The sequence below is a fragment of the Trematomus bernacchii genome, unplaced genomic scaffold (genome assembly GCF_902827165.1).
Source record: "Trematomus bernacchii unplaced genomic scaffold, fTreBer1.1, whole genome shotgun sequence".
NCBI lineage: Eukaryota > Metazoa > Chordata > Actinopteri > Perciformes > Nototheniidae > Trematomus > Trematomus bernacchii.
In genome coordinates, this window is record NW_022987567.1 from 1007501 (window position 1) to 1025818 (window position 18318).

The 18318-nt window shown below is 40.1% G+C and overlaps 1 protein-coding gene across 1 annotated transcript in view; it reads right to left on the bottom strand.

Annotated features, from left to right (window-relative positions):
• il11ra (interleukin 11 receptor, alpha) overlaps nucleotides 1-18318 on the bottom strand; it is a 46752-nt gene that overhangs the window by 13919 nt on the left and 14515 nt on the right. Inside the window, exon 2 of the mRNA XM_034125926.1 lies at nucleotides 447-543. Within this exon, the coding sequence (XP_033981817.1) occupies nucleotides 447-543 (97 nt within the window). The remainder of the gene's footprint in view (nucleotides 1-446; nucleotides 544-18318) is intronic.

An 18318-nucleotide genomic window follows, 5' to 3' on the forward strand; every position in this document is an offset into this window, starting at 1 on the left:
ATAAAGAGATGCAGTAATGAAGAGCGTTTAATACAAAGAGGGAAATACAGTCTTCAGAGAGAGAGAAATAAAAAAAGATTTCTTAATGCCAAACAGATCCCTCAAGAGCTTTGTGAAAAAAATGGATTCTTCTAACAATAGGATTATTGTTTGCAGAGTAAAAGGTTTACATTTAAATTGGACAGAGAAAGAACCGTGAAAACAAACAACGATGTGTTTAAACAAAAAAATCTGCTTGGATTTATGACATTTTAGATGCGTTTCCTCCCTCCTTTCTTCAGCAGTAGCTTTAGGTCCCACAAGTACTTTGAGTTAAGATAAGTGCCCAAAATAGTTCCCCAAAGGAATCCGTGCCTGATTCTCAACAGCATGTGTGTTTCTCTATGTGTGTGTGTTTTAAATCTGTCCTTGGGAAAATGGCGTTCTGCTTGGTGTGCATGTGTTACCTTCATCAGGTTGGATCTGAGCACGAATGGGACGCAGCGACCAAGATAAAAACCAGATGACTGTCAGACACACAGGGCTGGACAAAAGGCCTGGCATCTAGAGAGAGAAAGAAAGAGGGAGGAAAGGGGGAGGTCATGATTAGGAGTTATTTTCAAGCATAAAAGGTTTGGCAGTAAGCATCCACAACATCATCATTATCATCATTTGGAGCACATTTTGTACAAGTAAATGGGTACGGAAAGAACCAATGCTTGGGAAAACAGAAAGAAATGTCTTTTGACCAATGTTTCCAGAAATACACAGCAATGTTACAATTGTTTGGTAACAAGTTGCAGTTTATCATTTCACAAATCAGACTGTCTGACTGTTCCTTATCATTGCAAATTATATTTCACATAAAGTCGAAATAAAATGCAAAGACAATGGTGTAGACAACTGGTCGCCCATATTTTTCGCCACTGACATCGTAAGTGGAAGTCTTTCTCAAAATGAAGAACACATTTCCTGTAGAAAAGAGAAGGAAATTATGTTGGAAAGGATGTTCTGTTTCCACTGGCTTTACTCTACCCTGACATTCTGGGAAATGTAAAGTTTTGGTTATATTTGGGCTGGAGAACCGATCCAGTTTCAGCTTTGTACCATAAATCAAATCTCAACACGACTTTAATTTAACCAAGATGTGCACACTGCAAAAATAATGTGCCTGTAGAATAGATAAAAGTGTAGTTTGCGAAAAATGTATTTGATAGTATGGTTGTAAGCAGGACATCTGTCATCATACATGTTATAGACCTTATCTAAATTCAATAACATTTAAAGGGGCCCTATGTTGTTCATTATCAGGTTCATATTTGTATTTGTTGCCCTTACTATGACACTGTGTTTACATGCTTTAATGTTAAAAATGGTTTTCAGTTGTCTCTTACTGCCTGTGCTGCAGCACCTCTTTTCACCCTCTGTCTGAAACCAGAGCCCAGTCTGCTCTGATTGGTTAACTGCGCCGGCTCTGCTGTGATTCATCCACAGCTTAAAGATATGTCGGAAATGTTCGGCCCCTTAGCCTATCACGTACAGTGTGATAAAGCACAAGCCAATAGACGCGTAAGAGTAACATAGTGAGGTCATTAAGATACTGAAGTTAACAAAGAAGTCCAATGGAGGCGTTTCAGGCAGGGGGGAAGTGTGTGGGAGAGAACTTTTAAGCCTTTGCACACCATTAACACGCAGAAAAACCTATACAACACAAACAAATGGAAAGAACAGGAAATGCACTATACAACTGCTTTAATTAATGCACACAATGTTCAAATATTGCTTACTGCACATATTTCATATTTTATATTCTATACTGCATTCTATTTCGCTGTAAATTACTGCTTTATTTTATTGCTATCTAACTATTTTTTTTTTTACAGCGTTCTTAATATAGTTCACTATCTGTGTACTTAAAAAAAAAAAAAGATTAGATTTCATGTATGCACCACGACATCAAGTCAAATTCCTCGTACGTGTAACCTACCTGGCAATAAACCCGTTTCTGATTCTTTACGCAATTACATAAAAAATGAACTGATTTGACTGGCTATATGTATTTCTATAAATATATAAGTAGACAGAGAAACAAGGCATTTTGACGGATATGACACTGTATGTGCAGAAAGGCAGACATCATGAAATAGTTCAAATACATCAGACATTTCTTCCTGAGTGCAGGATACATGTTTGCTGTAGCAGAAAAATGGTGGCCATGGAGTTATGGACGTGTGATGTGATGCTGCTGATATTTTTATCTCCATGGGACATTTATATCAGACATTGTGTGTGTGTGTGTGAATGTGACAAAGTGTGAAAGTCAATGTGGTGTATGTGTTTGTGAGTCACAAAAACAAACACGCTTATCTTATCTGTGGTGCCCCTTCTCTTAATAGAGCTGCATGTGATAAACACATCAACACTTTTAATGGCACCTCCGCAGCGAGAGTGGGAGATTAAAGGCCCATAAGAGGCTTTTGTTAAGTCTTTAGTGAGGTCCTTTTCCTGTTCAAATAGGACGTTATGTCATAAAACGGTGACTGACCACAAGCAATACCAAAGAACAATGTTTTGATAATGCACTATATGGCTTTCTAGTCATTTATGGGACACATGAATATAGAGAAATCGATATGACCGAAAACCCTAATGGCAATCACATGGTACCAATAGATTTTTCCAACTTTTCCTAATTAATAAGTATACAAACATTTACAAAGTTTCTGAAGCACTATTTTTTTTAAATGTAACTATGTGATTGCAGCAACTGTCAAATGACGCATGGTGGATTGGGGATTTGAAAAAAAATGACTCTATTAACAGAAAATAGTGTCTAATAGCGGTGTTGCTCTGAGACGGTTTATTATTCTGCTTCGCGTGTTGAACGGTTCAATGTCGTGTCTTTAAGAAACGGGACATTTTCCGTGGGTTGAATCTGGTGATGTCGGCACAAAGCAACGAGAACTCACTGCTTTTATTTCTCTCAATGTCAAACAGCGATCTGCACCACAAAGAGAAAAATGTGAATCACAGTGTCCTTACCTTACTAGACTTTGTTTCATATATTCAGTCAGTGTGGCTCATCAAACATCAAGTGTTGAATGACTTACGTATATTCTGAAACTGCAAAGGTGGATGCATCAAAGAGGCTTTTGGGCTGCATTCACATTGGCGTTGAGGTGATTAACGCATGGTGGAGGTGTGGAAAAAGTTCAGTCTGTTTTTTCTGGTATTCTCCACGCTCAAATGGAGAGGAGGATTGCCGGTTTCTCCGCAATTCTCCCTATTGTGGTGTTACTACAACACATTGATTCTATTTCATTTGAAATCCGGAAACGATCAACCTCTTCTGAAGATAGTTTGCCTTATTTAAGTATTTATGCTGTTAGATTTAAACGGAAAATCAACACATTGTGATAGTACTTGTAGTTTCTTTGAACATATGCTCATACTTTAAATGTATATATTTATTTCGGGTGTTCAAGACCTATATTTTGGTTCCCTTCCTTATACCAAAGGACTGACAAAATACGCTTTTACCTTTCAGAAGAAAAATAATAGACTTTATAAATGCCATGGATACATTCCCTTTTAATGATAAACACACAGTACGTAACAAACGTATGCATTAACTAAGAGGTGTCAGAGGGAAGGGGCTGCCATAGTGTGGCGGGCTGGAGCAGTTTGGGGGTCTGTCCAGACAATGTATATTTTTGGGGGACTTGACCATCTGAGGATGATCTGGTTCCCAAGCTAAGCCCAAACAGACTGCCTGCCCCGTTTAGGTCTGTCCATGTTGCATCACATTTACTTTTTAGAGTTGAAGCACAATTTGCACGCAAAATGCAAAATGTGCTGACAGAAAATGATTTTATAGACAGTTTTGGAGACCCTTTGGCACTAGTGGTGTATGGAGCAGCAGATAAAAACCAAAACTCCAAAGACTGACAGCAAGTCATGCAGCACATTACTGCACTTTGAGGATTTATGGCGTCTCTGGTGTTCAGAGAGAGTCTCAAAGAAAAGTTGGCTGTGAGTTTCATTAGCTGAGGTTGCAACTGGACCTCAGGAATATGATGAGTCATAAATAGTGAAAGACAGCTAGAAACAAAAGAATGGAACAAAGATGTGTTGCGCCATAATATGATGGAGGACATGTCAAATAAACAAATATGTTTATCCCGAGGTGTTGCTTTTAAATTGTACTTGCTTTGAAAACAAGAAATTGTCAAAATAAATGAAGTCAAGCATGAGAAAAAAACGTTGTCTCTGTCTCAAATCATTGTTACCTTCTGAATGCTGTGGGAAAGTTCTGCATTTGTAATGGCTATCAAATGCAGTTTTTTAAGACCATGACAGATTGCTTCCTTGACAGTTGTGTGTGTGATACTGGGCTGCACAAATAAACTGGACTTCAAAGATTGAAGAAGATGATTATCTTTGGCAGGGAAATGAAACCTGCGACCACAAGAGGCCAAACAGATCATCTTTGTTTAAACCATAGCGTAAATATCATCAACTTTTCATCAGGGGAACAAGGTGTTAGGTCTGGCTCATCTAAGTCATGCGAGGCTGCCAATGTCTAAACAATGACAACGACATGTTTAGTGAGTTATAAACACGTTGCTGTTGTTGATGGTGAAATAATAAGGGGGATAGTTTGACAGTTGTTGAAAATAAAAAAGACCAGGATATTTGGTGTAAGCAAACAGGGACACTATCAAACAAAAGGACAATGTAGGAATCTGCAGATAATGTTTCAAGCCGGATTAGAACAGTTTGCTTCTATCTTTTTTTGAAGGTAGATTTTACTGCAGGATTTCTGCAAAATTGTGATTTCATAACGGTAAAATGTAGACAGTTTTACAGTTTTCAACATATTATATTCTGTCCTGTTTATTTACAGCTGCAGTGCATGTGATGTGAATGTCACCAGCTGACAGAAAGTCAACACAGACCCAAGTTGTTGCCAAGCAAAGCAATTTTGTTGAAACTCACAAAGTTGGTTTCAGACTGAGGGAGGGAGAGTGTGAAAAATGACGTTTTTCAATATTTGAGCATGCAACAAGTTAAAATATATAATACAAGTATGAACTTTTTAAATACAGATGATCTCAAATACAAGCAACCTTATACAAACACAGTTCCATAAATCCATCTCCCTTTTTGCCCTATATTTCCTCGATATATATCTTGTTTTTTCATCATACCCACCTTAATTTGCTCAGCTATGTTTTATATTACTTCTCCACAAGCGCAGTTAAAGGCTAAAAAGTTTGATCTCACTCAATAAAACACACCATTAACAACTTGGAGACCGTGGAAAATGTATCATGGCCAATTTAAAAACACGCCATTTGTCAATCTTGTCACCTTGGCTTGGCTTTCACAACCAAATGTAACAATTTACGAAAAGGACATCCAGCACGTTACTACAGATTGATCGATGGAAAAGGAGGTGATGAAAATCATTAATTCATGTGCATCCGCCAAAAGACTGATGAAGAAAACTGAGCACTTCGGAAAGACAAAAAAGAAACGTCTACCAAGATCTTGAACGCTTTTTAGGGGAGCTGCGATGACCTCGATTACCAATAGTCTCTTATGATGTAGCAGGATAGTGTTACATTCACCACTACAGCACTGTAGCTTCACTCAGCTATTTCAAATCTCACCAACTCCTGTCTCCCTCACTTGCTTACATTCCTCTTCCTCGGTCCAGTCCTCCCTTCACGCTTTCTTAAGCTTCTGTACATTCAGTACATTCTGTACCTTAAAACCCAGGCTTATATACTGGTCAATTTGTTTGAATTTACACAGACACAGGACTTTGACGGAAACCTCCCACTCCAATCAAACTGCCAAGAAGGAGCAAACAAATATGATATGCTGTATCGTGCTGACAGCGAAAAGAATAAAAATGGATTCGTGCAGGCAGAGGACCAACCACTGGGATCAAGTTAACTGAGATCAGCGTCTGGCAGTCTGTCTGAGGTAAATTGTTGTAAAGCCTAAGCCCCTAAAAGCTAGGTTATTGAATTTCCTCTTAGCAAAATGCTCTGGGAAATGTTAAGATCCCACTGGTAAACATTTATGCAGGAAATATGTCAAGAGCTCTTATTCTGAAAGGTTAAACGGAAGACGTGATTCTAGTTTGCTCAAGAAATAATAAAGTTTGCGTTTTTTTCCGAATTACAGATAAATCATACTGTTGTTGTTTGTTGTTTTTTCCTTTCAACATATTTGGTTTATGATGCTTGGGCTAATAATTTAGCTGCTTTTTCGCAACATAATATTTGCGTTCTGTGAGAAAGTATTCTTGACAAAAGATTTTTACTTTCACAAAAAACAAAAAAAAGTGCCTCAAGCTAAGTTATATGTTGAGATTTCTGGCCCTTAAGCATATAGGTAACAAACTAAGAATATGTTTTGCTTCCTCGACAACATTTATCTTGTGAATAAGCAGTAAATATTTGTCCGTGAGATTTAAAATGGGTTAAGGGAATATTGATTTAAGTTCTTGTCTCCAAAGTCTAGCCTCACGGTACACCCAAAGGACACTTTTCCTTTCTGTCCACTACTTTCAGTCTGTTTCGATTACTTTTTTCAGACATTGACGCAGTTTTTTTTCTCTTAGTCTAGTATGCAGACAGTCCTTGGCTACTGTTTTCCATCCCTCTAAGGCCGGGACGTTCAAGGTTCAGTAAACATGTTTACGTCATACTTCATAATGGCTTACCCTCTTCCCTTTCCTGGTACCCCTCAGAGTAACTAGAGATGAGAAAATGCGGGCGGCATCTCCCTGCACCTTTCCTTCACTCCTGTGTAATCTTTCCATTCAATCAATTAGCTCTCTCTTATCTCTACCTCCCTCTCACCATCTTTAACGATCTGTTTTCTCCCTCCCATGCCTGTGTGTTCCTGCAGTGGCCCTCTTTATTTTCCATCTCTAATGCCACACAGTACAAAGTCCTGTAAACTCATTTTCACAAAGGTCTCCTATTCTGCTTCCCCTAACACTTGAGAACAATGCTGTTCCTTGAGGACACACTGTTAATCTGTCCTAACAAATCCAAGCAACCTGTTTATACTCCAGTGTCAGTTGAACTGCTTCATAAGTTTTATTTTCTAATAGTTTGAATAGTTGGTCTGTTCTTGGTAAGTATGATGGGCATGTCTAGAATGACAGGTTCCACCAGAAATGGAGTAACAACAGGTAGACAGCCATGTTAAAGCTTCTTCTGATCATATTTTATCCCAAGGATATCAGCCAAAGAAAAACCAAACCAGGGATCTTAAGTCAGATCCAGTAAATGCAACTGTTTGGACCACCATGGCGTCTGGGCCATCAGGATCTTCCACGGGAGGCAAAACCCTACATCACAGGCTGAGGACTTTATTTACAGGAAAACCGGAACACAAGTGTAGGCACTCATTTGTATCTAAACACTAAATGCAAGAACACAAATCAAAAGTTTAAATATGTGTGCAGCAGTCTACGGTGATGCAACTCTTTTGGTCTGATCTATAAGACCAAACCCTTTGGAGATGTGAGGCAAAAACAAACAACGTTTTCTTTCGTCTTGCTGTGTGTTTTTTTGTAATTCCTGGGAATACATTTCACCACAAATTCATTGTGGGTAAATAATAAGAAAAGCAATGAAACCACTTTGATTTCATTTTCTTTCCTAAGTTAAAAGCCCGATAGGTCACTTTTCCACTCATTAAATGAAAAATCTTCTCAATGATTCTCTTCTGATGCAAAACAAATGACAACATGACGGTTCTTTAAAAACGGTGAAGAGGGAGTTGACTCACTATCAATGTGTACAGAAACTTCCTTTGGCAGGCTACTGGGATCTGTGCAAGCCTGATATTACCACAAACCACTTTCCTCAGCAGCTGCATGAGGTCTTTCTGAAGCTAAATGTGAAAAACCACACTTTGATCCAGTGTAAACATGCCCATAGTACCACTGAACCCTTGCGTTAGGTAGAAACTGAAAGTTTACCTTCACTTAGCTTAACTAGTATGAAAAATAAGCTATGTTTTGGACTATAGCTGCTGCCAAAAGTCAACTCACAATGTCAAGGATCACTTCTCATATTTCAACACCCTTTCTTTCCATAGGTTGTCTGCGAGTGAGGGTGTGTGCAATCGCAAGCCTATTCTGTGACTCACCCCTACCAGTCACCTTTCTTCTGTAACTCTTCCAGCAACAACCAGAATAGACAGGGGAATGTAGCCATGGATATTGTCACTAGGATGCACCCATAACCAGAGTATTCCCACATGCACACAGATTCAAAATAACAGTGGAGACCCAGCTACACACATAACTTGAATATAAAATTGCTGCTGGTTAAGTAGACTTGGCGAATCCACAGCAGTTACCACAACCGGAGCGATTAAAAGTAATTGTAGAAAGAGAAATTCCTGAGTGAAAAACATTCCTTTAAAAATAATGTCACGGGTGAAAAGCCCAGAAAGTATCCTGACAGAAGTCAAACAATAGTTGTGTAGAGAAGCACTGGGAAAGGGAACAATCGGAAACAGGGCCGCGGAGGAAAATAAGAAGTGAATTATTTTTCCATGCGCTATTTAGAAGCTGATTTGAAAAGGACTGTGTAGTAAAAGGAGGTGTGTGCACACTGAGTAATCCAATTCAAAAAGGCCTCTCTTCTAACCAGTCCTCTCTGTGGCAGCATAATCCCACATGAGTCACTCACACTCTGGCATGCCACTGCACATTCAGCTTTACAAGAGAAGAAGCAAGACAATGAGAGGGGAGACAGACGGAGAAAAGGGAAAATAGTGAAGGAGGCGGGGAGATAGGGGGGCTTAAATACAGGGTGAAAACAACAGATGGGCAGAAATGGAATTTGGTGATAAAAAAGCAGAAAAACAGGCTAAAAAAATAACTAAAGTTTCACTTTATTCCGGCTGTCTCATTATCGTTTTCTGCCCACTCACACACTCACTGTTTTGCTGTCCAGTGACATAACATCATTTATTACAGGATGTCCTGTTTGTGAGGAAAGGTCATTATGGCTTATGTCATAAATTAAAGATTAACAAAGACTGATCTATAATTTACCCTGGACAATATCCTCATCAGTGTGTGTGTGTGTGTGTGTGTGTGTGTGTGTGTGTGTGTGTGTGTGTGTGATTTGTGTGTGTGTCATTGTGGGTACCTGGTAATAACTAAAAGTTGAGGGATTAGCTAAGAGATACAAGCACATGTGGGTCTGTGTGTGTGTGTGTGTGTGTGTGTGTGTGTGTGTGTGTGTGTGTGTGCGTGCGTGCGTGCGTGCGTGCGTGCGTGCGTGCGTGCGTGCGTGCGTGAGACTGTGGACTCACTGTGTGCACGTACGAGCACTGAACCAACAACAGAGGGAGCCGGGATGGTGGGTGAGAGTTACAATGGCTCTGGTGTTTAGCCAAGTCACCATGGCAACCACTGCACACTCCGTCAGTCTGACCTTTCGGGGCGATAACAACACTGCTGACGGACATGTGTGCCGGTGTTTGTGTTGCATTTCCATATGTGAAGCTCCTCTATAGAATTGTGCTTTTGTGTGTGACTTTTTTTGCCTATTTTAATCCGTTTGTAAATTTGACTAGCAACCGATGTGACCGTGATGTCGGAATTTCAACAGATCAATCTGCCTTCGTTCAAATGATGCGCAGTTATACATTTGTGTGAGGATTACACTGCATGCAATCCTCAATTATATAACCAACCTACTGTGATTGCAACTCGATATTAAGGAATTTTGATTTCGAACGGGTGAAGTTTTGATTTTAGCACTTTCCCTATTTTTCTTTCCATTACCTGAATCATCCTGTATGTAAACTGACAAATGTGGATGAAAATGTGTTGTGTAGCAACAACTTATGAGAGTTTAAATCAAAGTGGGAAAAAAAGCATGCAAGACAGACAAAACCGAGACATACAGAGAGAAAGAGAAATGTTATTAGCATCAGGCAGACAGGGGCAGAGAAAGGTTTTTAAATGAAAGTCATCTAATGTGAACAGGCTTGAGTGCACGCGAGATAAAGAAACAGTTGAAGTGGAAAAATTAGATGCTGTGTTTCTGAGGATAAGAAAAAGATTATAAGGAAGGAGAATCTGCAAGGAAGCCAATTCAGTTCTGGAAACATCTGGCCAGTCAGGGATGATATACAGTCACAGAGCTATGACTGCCGAACAGGTGACAGCCTAAAGGCCTTTTTTATTTTAAAATAACATCACCTGCTTCTACTGGGCCATGTGTAGCCCTAACATACACATTCCAAAATTATTCCGTAAAAATGTAGAGTTTCTCTCCCACACACTCTCCCCCCCCCCTCCCCTGCTAAAGTGCTTCCATTGAACTCTTTTGTTTACTTCAACGACATAGTGACATCACCATGTAACATCTATTGGCTAGCGCTCTCTCACATTGTATGTGAAAGGCTAAGGGGCGGAACATCTCTAAGCGGCTGACCAATCACAACAGAGATGGCCAGCTAACCAATCAGAGCAGACTGGGCTCTGGGGTCAGACAGAGGGTGAAAAGAGGCGCTGCAGCACAGGCAGTATGAGGAAAAGAAAGAGCTTTTTGAACATTAAAGCATGAAACATGTCACAGTAGAGGAACACAATAACAATATGAACCTGGGAATTAACATAATAGGCCCCTTTAAGTTGTGTTTGTTGCATATTGGGGAATAATGCAGAGTAAATGCATAATGGAATATTATGAGACTTGCCACTGCCACAAGCATTACTATGATGAAAACATGAAGTTGGACTTCTGCAATAGCTCCAATCTTCATAAATGAAAGATAGACAGGCCTAATAAATACCAGTAAAAAAAACTGAGAAGACTAGAGAATCTGAACAGTTAGTACAATATATCGGTGAAGCTGCTGGTGGAACTGCTAGGCTTACTTCCAAATGTTGCCCTAGCCTAAACACACAAGAAGTAATGGCTGCCATATGTGCATAGAGATAGCACCGAGCAAATTCACAGAACCAAGGCCTGAGTGTGTTTGCATATGTGTGTGAGACAGGGAGTGAGAGAGAGAGATCGCAAGCATGACAATACTTTTCAAGTCATTACGTTGAGCAATCAGAACATGCTAATTCACTTTTTGGCTATAGCTACTGAAAGCACGATTTAACATCAACTTGTTAGTCCTTTTAAAATGAACAATATGAAAAACCTGTGTGCAAGTGTGTGTGTGTGTGTGTGTGTGTGTGTGTGTGCGTGCGTGCGTGCGTGTGTGTGTGTCAGCAGTATCTTGGCCTGAGCTCTCCAACTCTGGAATTTCCTCAAGCTCTGCCGCCAGGGTAAGATGGCTACCATATGCCAGCTATTCACACACATTTATCGCACACACACACACTTACATACACACACGTTTGCAGTACTGAAGCCAACCTCACATAAACAAACACGCTGAAATGCATAATGGGGTGAAGGCTGGACTAAAAACACACATTTCCACTCACATTAAAACACATGTCCCTCAACCTGTAAGCTATACCCATGTGTACGGTTAAATGTGTGTACAGTATATATACATGTGTATAAGATGGACAGAAAATGTGAAGACTGTAAACACATCACGCAGAGCAACGAGTGCCACACACACCACATTTTGACAGTTCTGCAATTGATACCCTGCTGGTTTCACAATATATTACCAGATTGGCGAAAGATCAATTACATACACAAAAAGTACATGCATGTCATCAACATTGTTATCCCTTTTGGTGTTCCTTTCTCAGTCTTTGAAGAGAGTATCAGTGTTAAGGCGTGGATGACTAACCCATTTGAGTACGTATGATATATTGCCTTGTGTCATTGTGTGCATTTGTATCTCTTGTTCAAACATAGTATCTACCCAATTTTGATGAAACTGCAGGTATTAATGGAAGACAATGAAGTACACAAGACAGCCATTGTGTTAGATATCTGACTCAATGTGTTTTTGGTATACTTATGAAGATCATAATAATGCTACAGCCATTTCACAACTTGAATAACTGTTTGCTCATTACTGACTACGGCTGGTGTGAAATTCGTAGGAAATCTGGTGACTTATTATAGTGCTATCTCAAACTGAAAGATACTGTACTTGATGATAATGGAGAAAGAGTTGGAAAAAAGATCTGTGCAAAGGGATAACAGATGAATCCCACCAACAGACAGCTTTCAATCGCCTGCATGCAGCAAGTGTTTTTATACAACAGTGCTTAGTAGGGTTTGAAAAAATAGCACTCCTTGCTGGCAGACAGTGCCATAGTAAACACCACCATGAGCTAATACAAACCACGGCCAGGAATAGAACCCTTTGTCTCTTGTCTAAAGAACTAGTTTTACCGAAAAAGGAAATTCTAGAGAAGCTCTGGGACTTCGAAAACAGTTTTAGACTGGGAAAGTCACACAGGATCGGTAATTAAATCTCCTGAGGAAATAGCAAACTTGCTTCTTCTATATTAAGCACAAAGTAAAGTTTGTACGCAAAGAAAACTAGAAAAACAACATTTCGAAACTATTTTCATCCTACAAATACAACTCCCTGGCCGAATTAACAAAGAACTGTACCCCTTTAACTGCCTTCTAAAAACATCTAGTCATGTTAAAGCATCCTGGCAATTCAGTAGTAAAGCCCATTTAATCAAAAATGTGCAATTACACTTAAAATGTGTTTATGAGGCATGGGTAAGTCTATATGAGACCAAGGATGGTAAGGCATTTTGAGCATCATTTCTCATTCTGGGAAGTGAGTAGAGGTCAGAATTGTTCTTTTTCACAGATTATAGAACAAGGTTTGATCTCCAGAGCTGATGTCATTTCTATGAACTTAAAAGAAGGTTTTTTTTATTGTTTCCAGTGACATGTCCAACTTTTTCTTGGTAAATGGCTTCATAAAGTCTGCTTTTAAAATCACTTCTATGAGGTGGGACATTTTGTTCCAGCTTGGTGGCTCTCAGGCACTCTTTCAAGAGAGCCTAAGCACCAAAAACAGAGTGGCCAAACAGATGTTTTACTGGACTACTTCTTGGCTCAAAAACGAAGCCATGGCAAACCTTCCTCAAGGGATGGTGTAGCAAAACACATGATACATGGTTCCGTAAGTATCACAGTTTTCAGGTCTATCTTTGGGAGCCAGACAATGCGACAAATTATTTACGCCTCAATGTTACACACATAACACACAAATGCAACATTGTGTGTTTAGCCAGGCTATCATTCTAAATGGAGAGTGTTTTCTTCTATCTCTGAATTCTCTTTTAGAGGACGGAGAGGAGAGAGGAGGGGAGGGGAAAACTCTCCAGGCCCCCAGAGAGTGATCTGGGTTTTATTAACTGACCCCTTGCCTCCTGTCATCTTGCAAAAGTGGCCCCCTGGCAAAGTTAGTTCACTTAGCTGTCATGATGCTTGTTAATGAGGGCAGTGTCTTCCAGCTCTGGTTTTTCATTGGTATTCAACAAACTGCTAGCTGTACTAAAGCCATCCATCGGACTAGCAGGTTGGCTGGTCATCTTTTCCAAAGAGCATGAGCTGCAGTTCATTAGGAATACAATTGTAAACCAAACCAGCAACAGAGAGTAAAAGTTGTGGTGAACCTTGTTTACAAACTGGTTTTCTTGTAAAGTAAACCTAATTAACCGAGTAAGAAAAGGTGACAAACGAAAACTCTTCCATAAACAAAATCAAATGGAACGTGTGATCTCATGTTGGGCTGTGTTAAACTACGCTTAACTGTTTGGACTACGTTCAACTGGAGTCAGCTGGCAGCACCAGAATATTACCGTAAACCGCAGCACTTTATTACTGTGGTTTGGAAAATTCCGAGCGATAATGTCCTCGTTAAGACTCCCAGTCATACTGACCTAAACATTTGTGAATGCATCTACCAGTGTTCTCTGACGAATCACAAGAGTGTGTGATCACATGTGTGTGTTCGTATATCGTGATTCTAAGTATCTGAAGTGAAGCAGAACAGTTTGAATCAATACTTCTGGTAGCCAGAGGAAGATGATGGTCCAACAAACATCTGTTCTGTATGAGCCAATGACAACCTCTTTAAACATACACCCACGTACCCGCCCACATCTGCTCTCTGTTATCCAACAAGGCTTTACACAGAGACACACACACACACACATCTTTGCTGGGTGATCAATTACTAGCTATGCTTAGCCAACCAATCACCAGAGAGCGTTTACTTTTGTGTCACTTAGATGGAATTCTCTATATTTTGGTAAGTAAAGTGGAACTTATCGTTTTAAAACGGCTGCATTTACTTTCTGAGTGAACCAAACGAATAGCTCGATCTAGATTGATCAGGCATGTGTCACTTGATGGCTTATTGTCAGAGCCTGAAATACAAATATATAAAACGCATCAATACACACACACAAACACTCACATGCATATACTTCTATGATAGCAGTACAAAAGTTCTGCTCTGCCATACTCTGATGATCTGCTGTGTGAGTTATGAGCTTGTGTATTTCTGGGTGCGCGTGTGTGTGCATGTGTGTGCGTGTGTGTGTGTGTGTGTGTGTGTGTGTGTACATTCGACTGGCGCCACACTACTGCTGGGAGCAATTATACAGACATGAAGCAGATAGTTGAAGATTTCTGTTTTATGCAACGCTGCGAAACACACATGTATGATTATACACGTGAAAATATGATAAACAGAGTCGTTTTTAGGAGATTTGTTCACATTGACACAGTGTCATTACAACACGATATATTGATTAAAACACAAGCATTCCAGAGGCTAACACACATTTCCCTTTGAACCCTGATTATTGCAAAAGATTTAATAAAAAAATCTATATCCTATCGAGTATCATAACTCTGTCAAATCAGAACACAGATGGTACACAGATACACGCATTAAAAAAAATTCTTATGATCCCCATGTTTAGACTTTTTTTCTCAGTATCACACTTTCTGTACGGCAAAACCCTGATCCTATTTATTCAAAAAAAGCAAAAAGTTGACAAAAAACTGTATTTTGAACGATTTCCTAATATATATGTAGGATGTGACAGACTTTTAAAGCTTAATTTGTAAAGCTCAAAAAGGGCTTGTTTGTAATTCAGTAAAGCCCTACTATCAATATCTCTTTCCCTGTTATCCATATTTCCATGGACATACAGGCAGAGCAGGGGGGGGCGTCTTGGCGTCATTTGTCCAAAAAAAATAATAATTTGAGAGAAGATCGAGAGTTTTTATCGCTTGAAATGACGAAAAGGAAAAAGGACAAGGACATCCTTCTGTTGGAGGGGCAAAGGAGTCTGGTGGGATTATTTTGGCCGCCAGCAAAGCGCGTTCCTGTGACGAAAAAAAACAAAACACCGCCGCATCTTCCTAGGACCATGCCAGGAGGGGTGTCCCTGTCGGCAGGGAGACGTAAATAGATGGTATAAGGGACAGTGCAATTCAAAATTGTGTGTGTGTGTGCATACGTAAAGAGATAGTATCTATAAGGGACGGCTCAATTCAAAATTCAAGTCACGTGACACAACGTGACGTCACACACACACCCCCCCCCGCCCTCTCAGGCCTGGTCTGGCGGAAACACTGAGGCAGAGAACTCAAACTATTACAATTGCTTTGTATATCACATGCCAAAAGACAGCATTTTGAGTAGTTAAGACTAAACTTGAAAATAACAACAAATGGCAGGTCTACCTTAAACATCTAGTGATATATTGAAAGAAGAGGGAAGAAGTATCATCACAAAGTGGTAGTTAAGTCTAAATAGTTTTCCTCTGGGCAGCCTATTAGATGGGAGTATGTTTGTTTGTGCCCGAGTTCATGTTTGTTGTCACCGACAGATGACCTTTAATACAGCCGGCAAAGAGTTTCCGCCATGTGTGCAGCAGGAGGGAAACATGGGAAACCTATCGAGCCAAATTACACAAACATGTTAGGGCACACACACACACACACACACACACAACATAGAAAACCCACCCCCCAACACCCAGTTCCACCCACACACACACACGACCCCTGTTCGCTAGAGCTATGAGTCACTCTGCTGGGAACTCCATGCTTTCCCTATTACTACCGCCTGACTGACTGAGGGTCCTAACAAGCTGAGAGATAGGTAGCCGGTCTAGAAGGTAACAGAAAGGAGATACAGAAAGAGAGAAAGGAGAAAAGAAATAGGTTAAAAAAAAAAACTGAAAAAAATAAATAACTGTGATTTAGAGAGAGGAGAGATTAACCAGAAATGTGATCAATAGTTGGATAAAAAGAGGCAGAAAGGTGAAAACAATTGCGATTTATGAGCCTCAAAGGTACTTGAACTACACTAGTAAGACAGTTGGTCAACTTCCAGTCACTGCAAACTCTAAAGAGGAAAAATCAGTCCTATGAGGCATCAAAACGAGAAAGACATATTTTTTAAATTACTACCGTCTGACTCTCTGTTAAAAAATGCAGCTGGAAACGAGACAGAGAAGAAAGAAAGAAGCTGAGATACTGAATGATCTAAATGTGATCCACATTTGAATAAATGCCTGTCTTGCTAGTCATACATTTACATAAACACAACGTTAGCAAAGTGTTTATATAGCTCATTCAATCATTTACATTATAGGATGTTCTAACTTAACACTTGGTAAGCATTTCAATGAAAAATGGCTGGACAGGAAGAGATCCTGAGATAAGATATATCAACAAAAGACTGATTTTATTTAAATCAAGCCAAAGTTCTCAAGCACAATCAGCTTTACAACACGCTTACTGTCTACAAATGGCCAAATGGTGATTACATGAGCCACCATTCTCGCTACTATCACTTACTTGTAAGCAGTGGTGAAGTGGTTGTTGGACGCGGGGGATCGCCGTCCCCCCACTTATTTTGAGCCCCCACTTTTTTGAAGTATGATTATAGTCTAATAAATATAAAATCATTGCCAGTGTTATCAGTTGCAAGTGTGTATTTGTTGTAATAATGACGAAAACATAATACATTTCACAGTAATTATAATAAAAACGTAGCTCAAGTATTTATGAAACTTGATTTGAAGCGTGTGTGTGTGTGAGGGGGGGCAGCAACGTGTGTGTGTGTAGAGTGACCGGGGCCCTTTCTCATTTCACTAATTCCCCTACTCGACTCCCCTCCTTGACTCTTATCCTCGTGTCTTAGTCCCGCCCACAGGAGATGCGAGCGGAGGAGTCAAGGAGGGGAACCGAGGAGAGAGGAGGGGAAGCAGCAGGCGTTTAGAGAAATGAGAAATCCTCTCCTCTGAGCGGTCATTTTAAAGAGACGTCCATTAATGATGACAGGAGGCACAGCAGCCCTCTGTCTGATGGACAGAACTGCGTTCATGACGACTTGAATTCATTGACAGTGCGGTATATAATGAGACAATAACAGGCTACAGATGCGGACATATATACACACACACACGTATATATATTTATATAAATATATACAATTTCAGAGTCAAACAAGTATGAGAGCACTCTCATAATAACACAATCAGAGACTGGATATATCCCCCCATCCCCCCTCTCTGGTCGCTACAATGAGGAAAATAAATTACGGGCCAAATGTTTTATTTATAACTATTAAAAGTAAGCATAGGACACCAAACCAACTGAGACCTGTCTGTCCGCCACACACACACACACACACACACACACACACACACACACACACACACACACACACACACACACACACACACACACACAGTACCACACGCACCTACACACTGTACCACACACACACCTACAGCTCCTAAAGCATCTAATCAGGATACAGCCGTTGTGTATTTTATTATGTGAAGTACTAAATGGTTTTAGACAAATGTCGACTCTTTGTTTGTAGATATCTACTAAACTACAGCATACAAATAAGGAGAGTAATGTAGGCCTGTTATACTGAGTGATATATACACACTGCTCTGCTTTCTGCACGGACCTCACAGCTGTTCTCACTGTAAACATCGCATCACGATGAAAGCAGTTAATAAAATAATATCCAGGGGATGCATGCAGAGCTGTCATTGGCTGAGATAAGTCCGGCCGTGCGTCACAACTCTTTTAACTGCACTGTTGCAGGAAATACAACAGCGGAGGACCCATCATTGTATCCTCGATTATAGCTCCTCCAGAGAGCCTCCTCGATGCTCGATCCTCGGTCCTCGAAGTGCATTTTGAGAAATGAGATGTCGTTCAACATGGCGCACTGAAATCCATTTCCGGGTCACTACCGGAGGACCGAGGAGGGGAAATTAGTGAAATGAGAAAGGGCCCAGGTGTCCCGCTTTGTGTGGGACTGCGCACACAGCATCATTTTTAT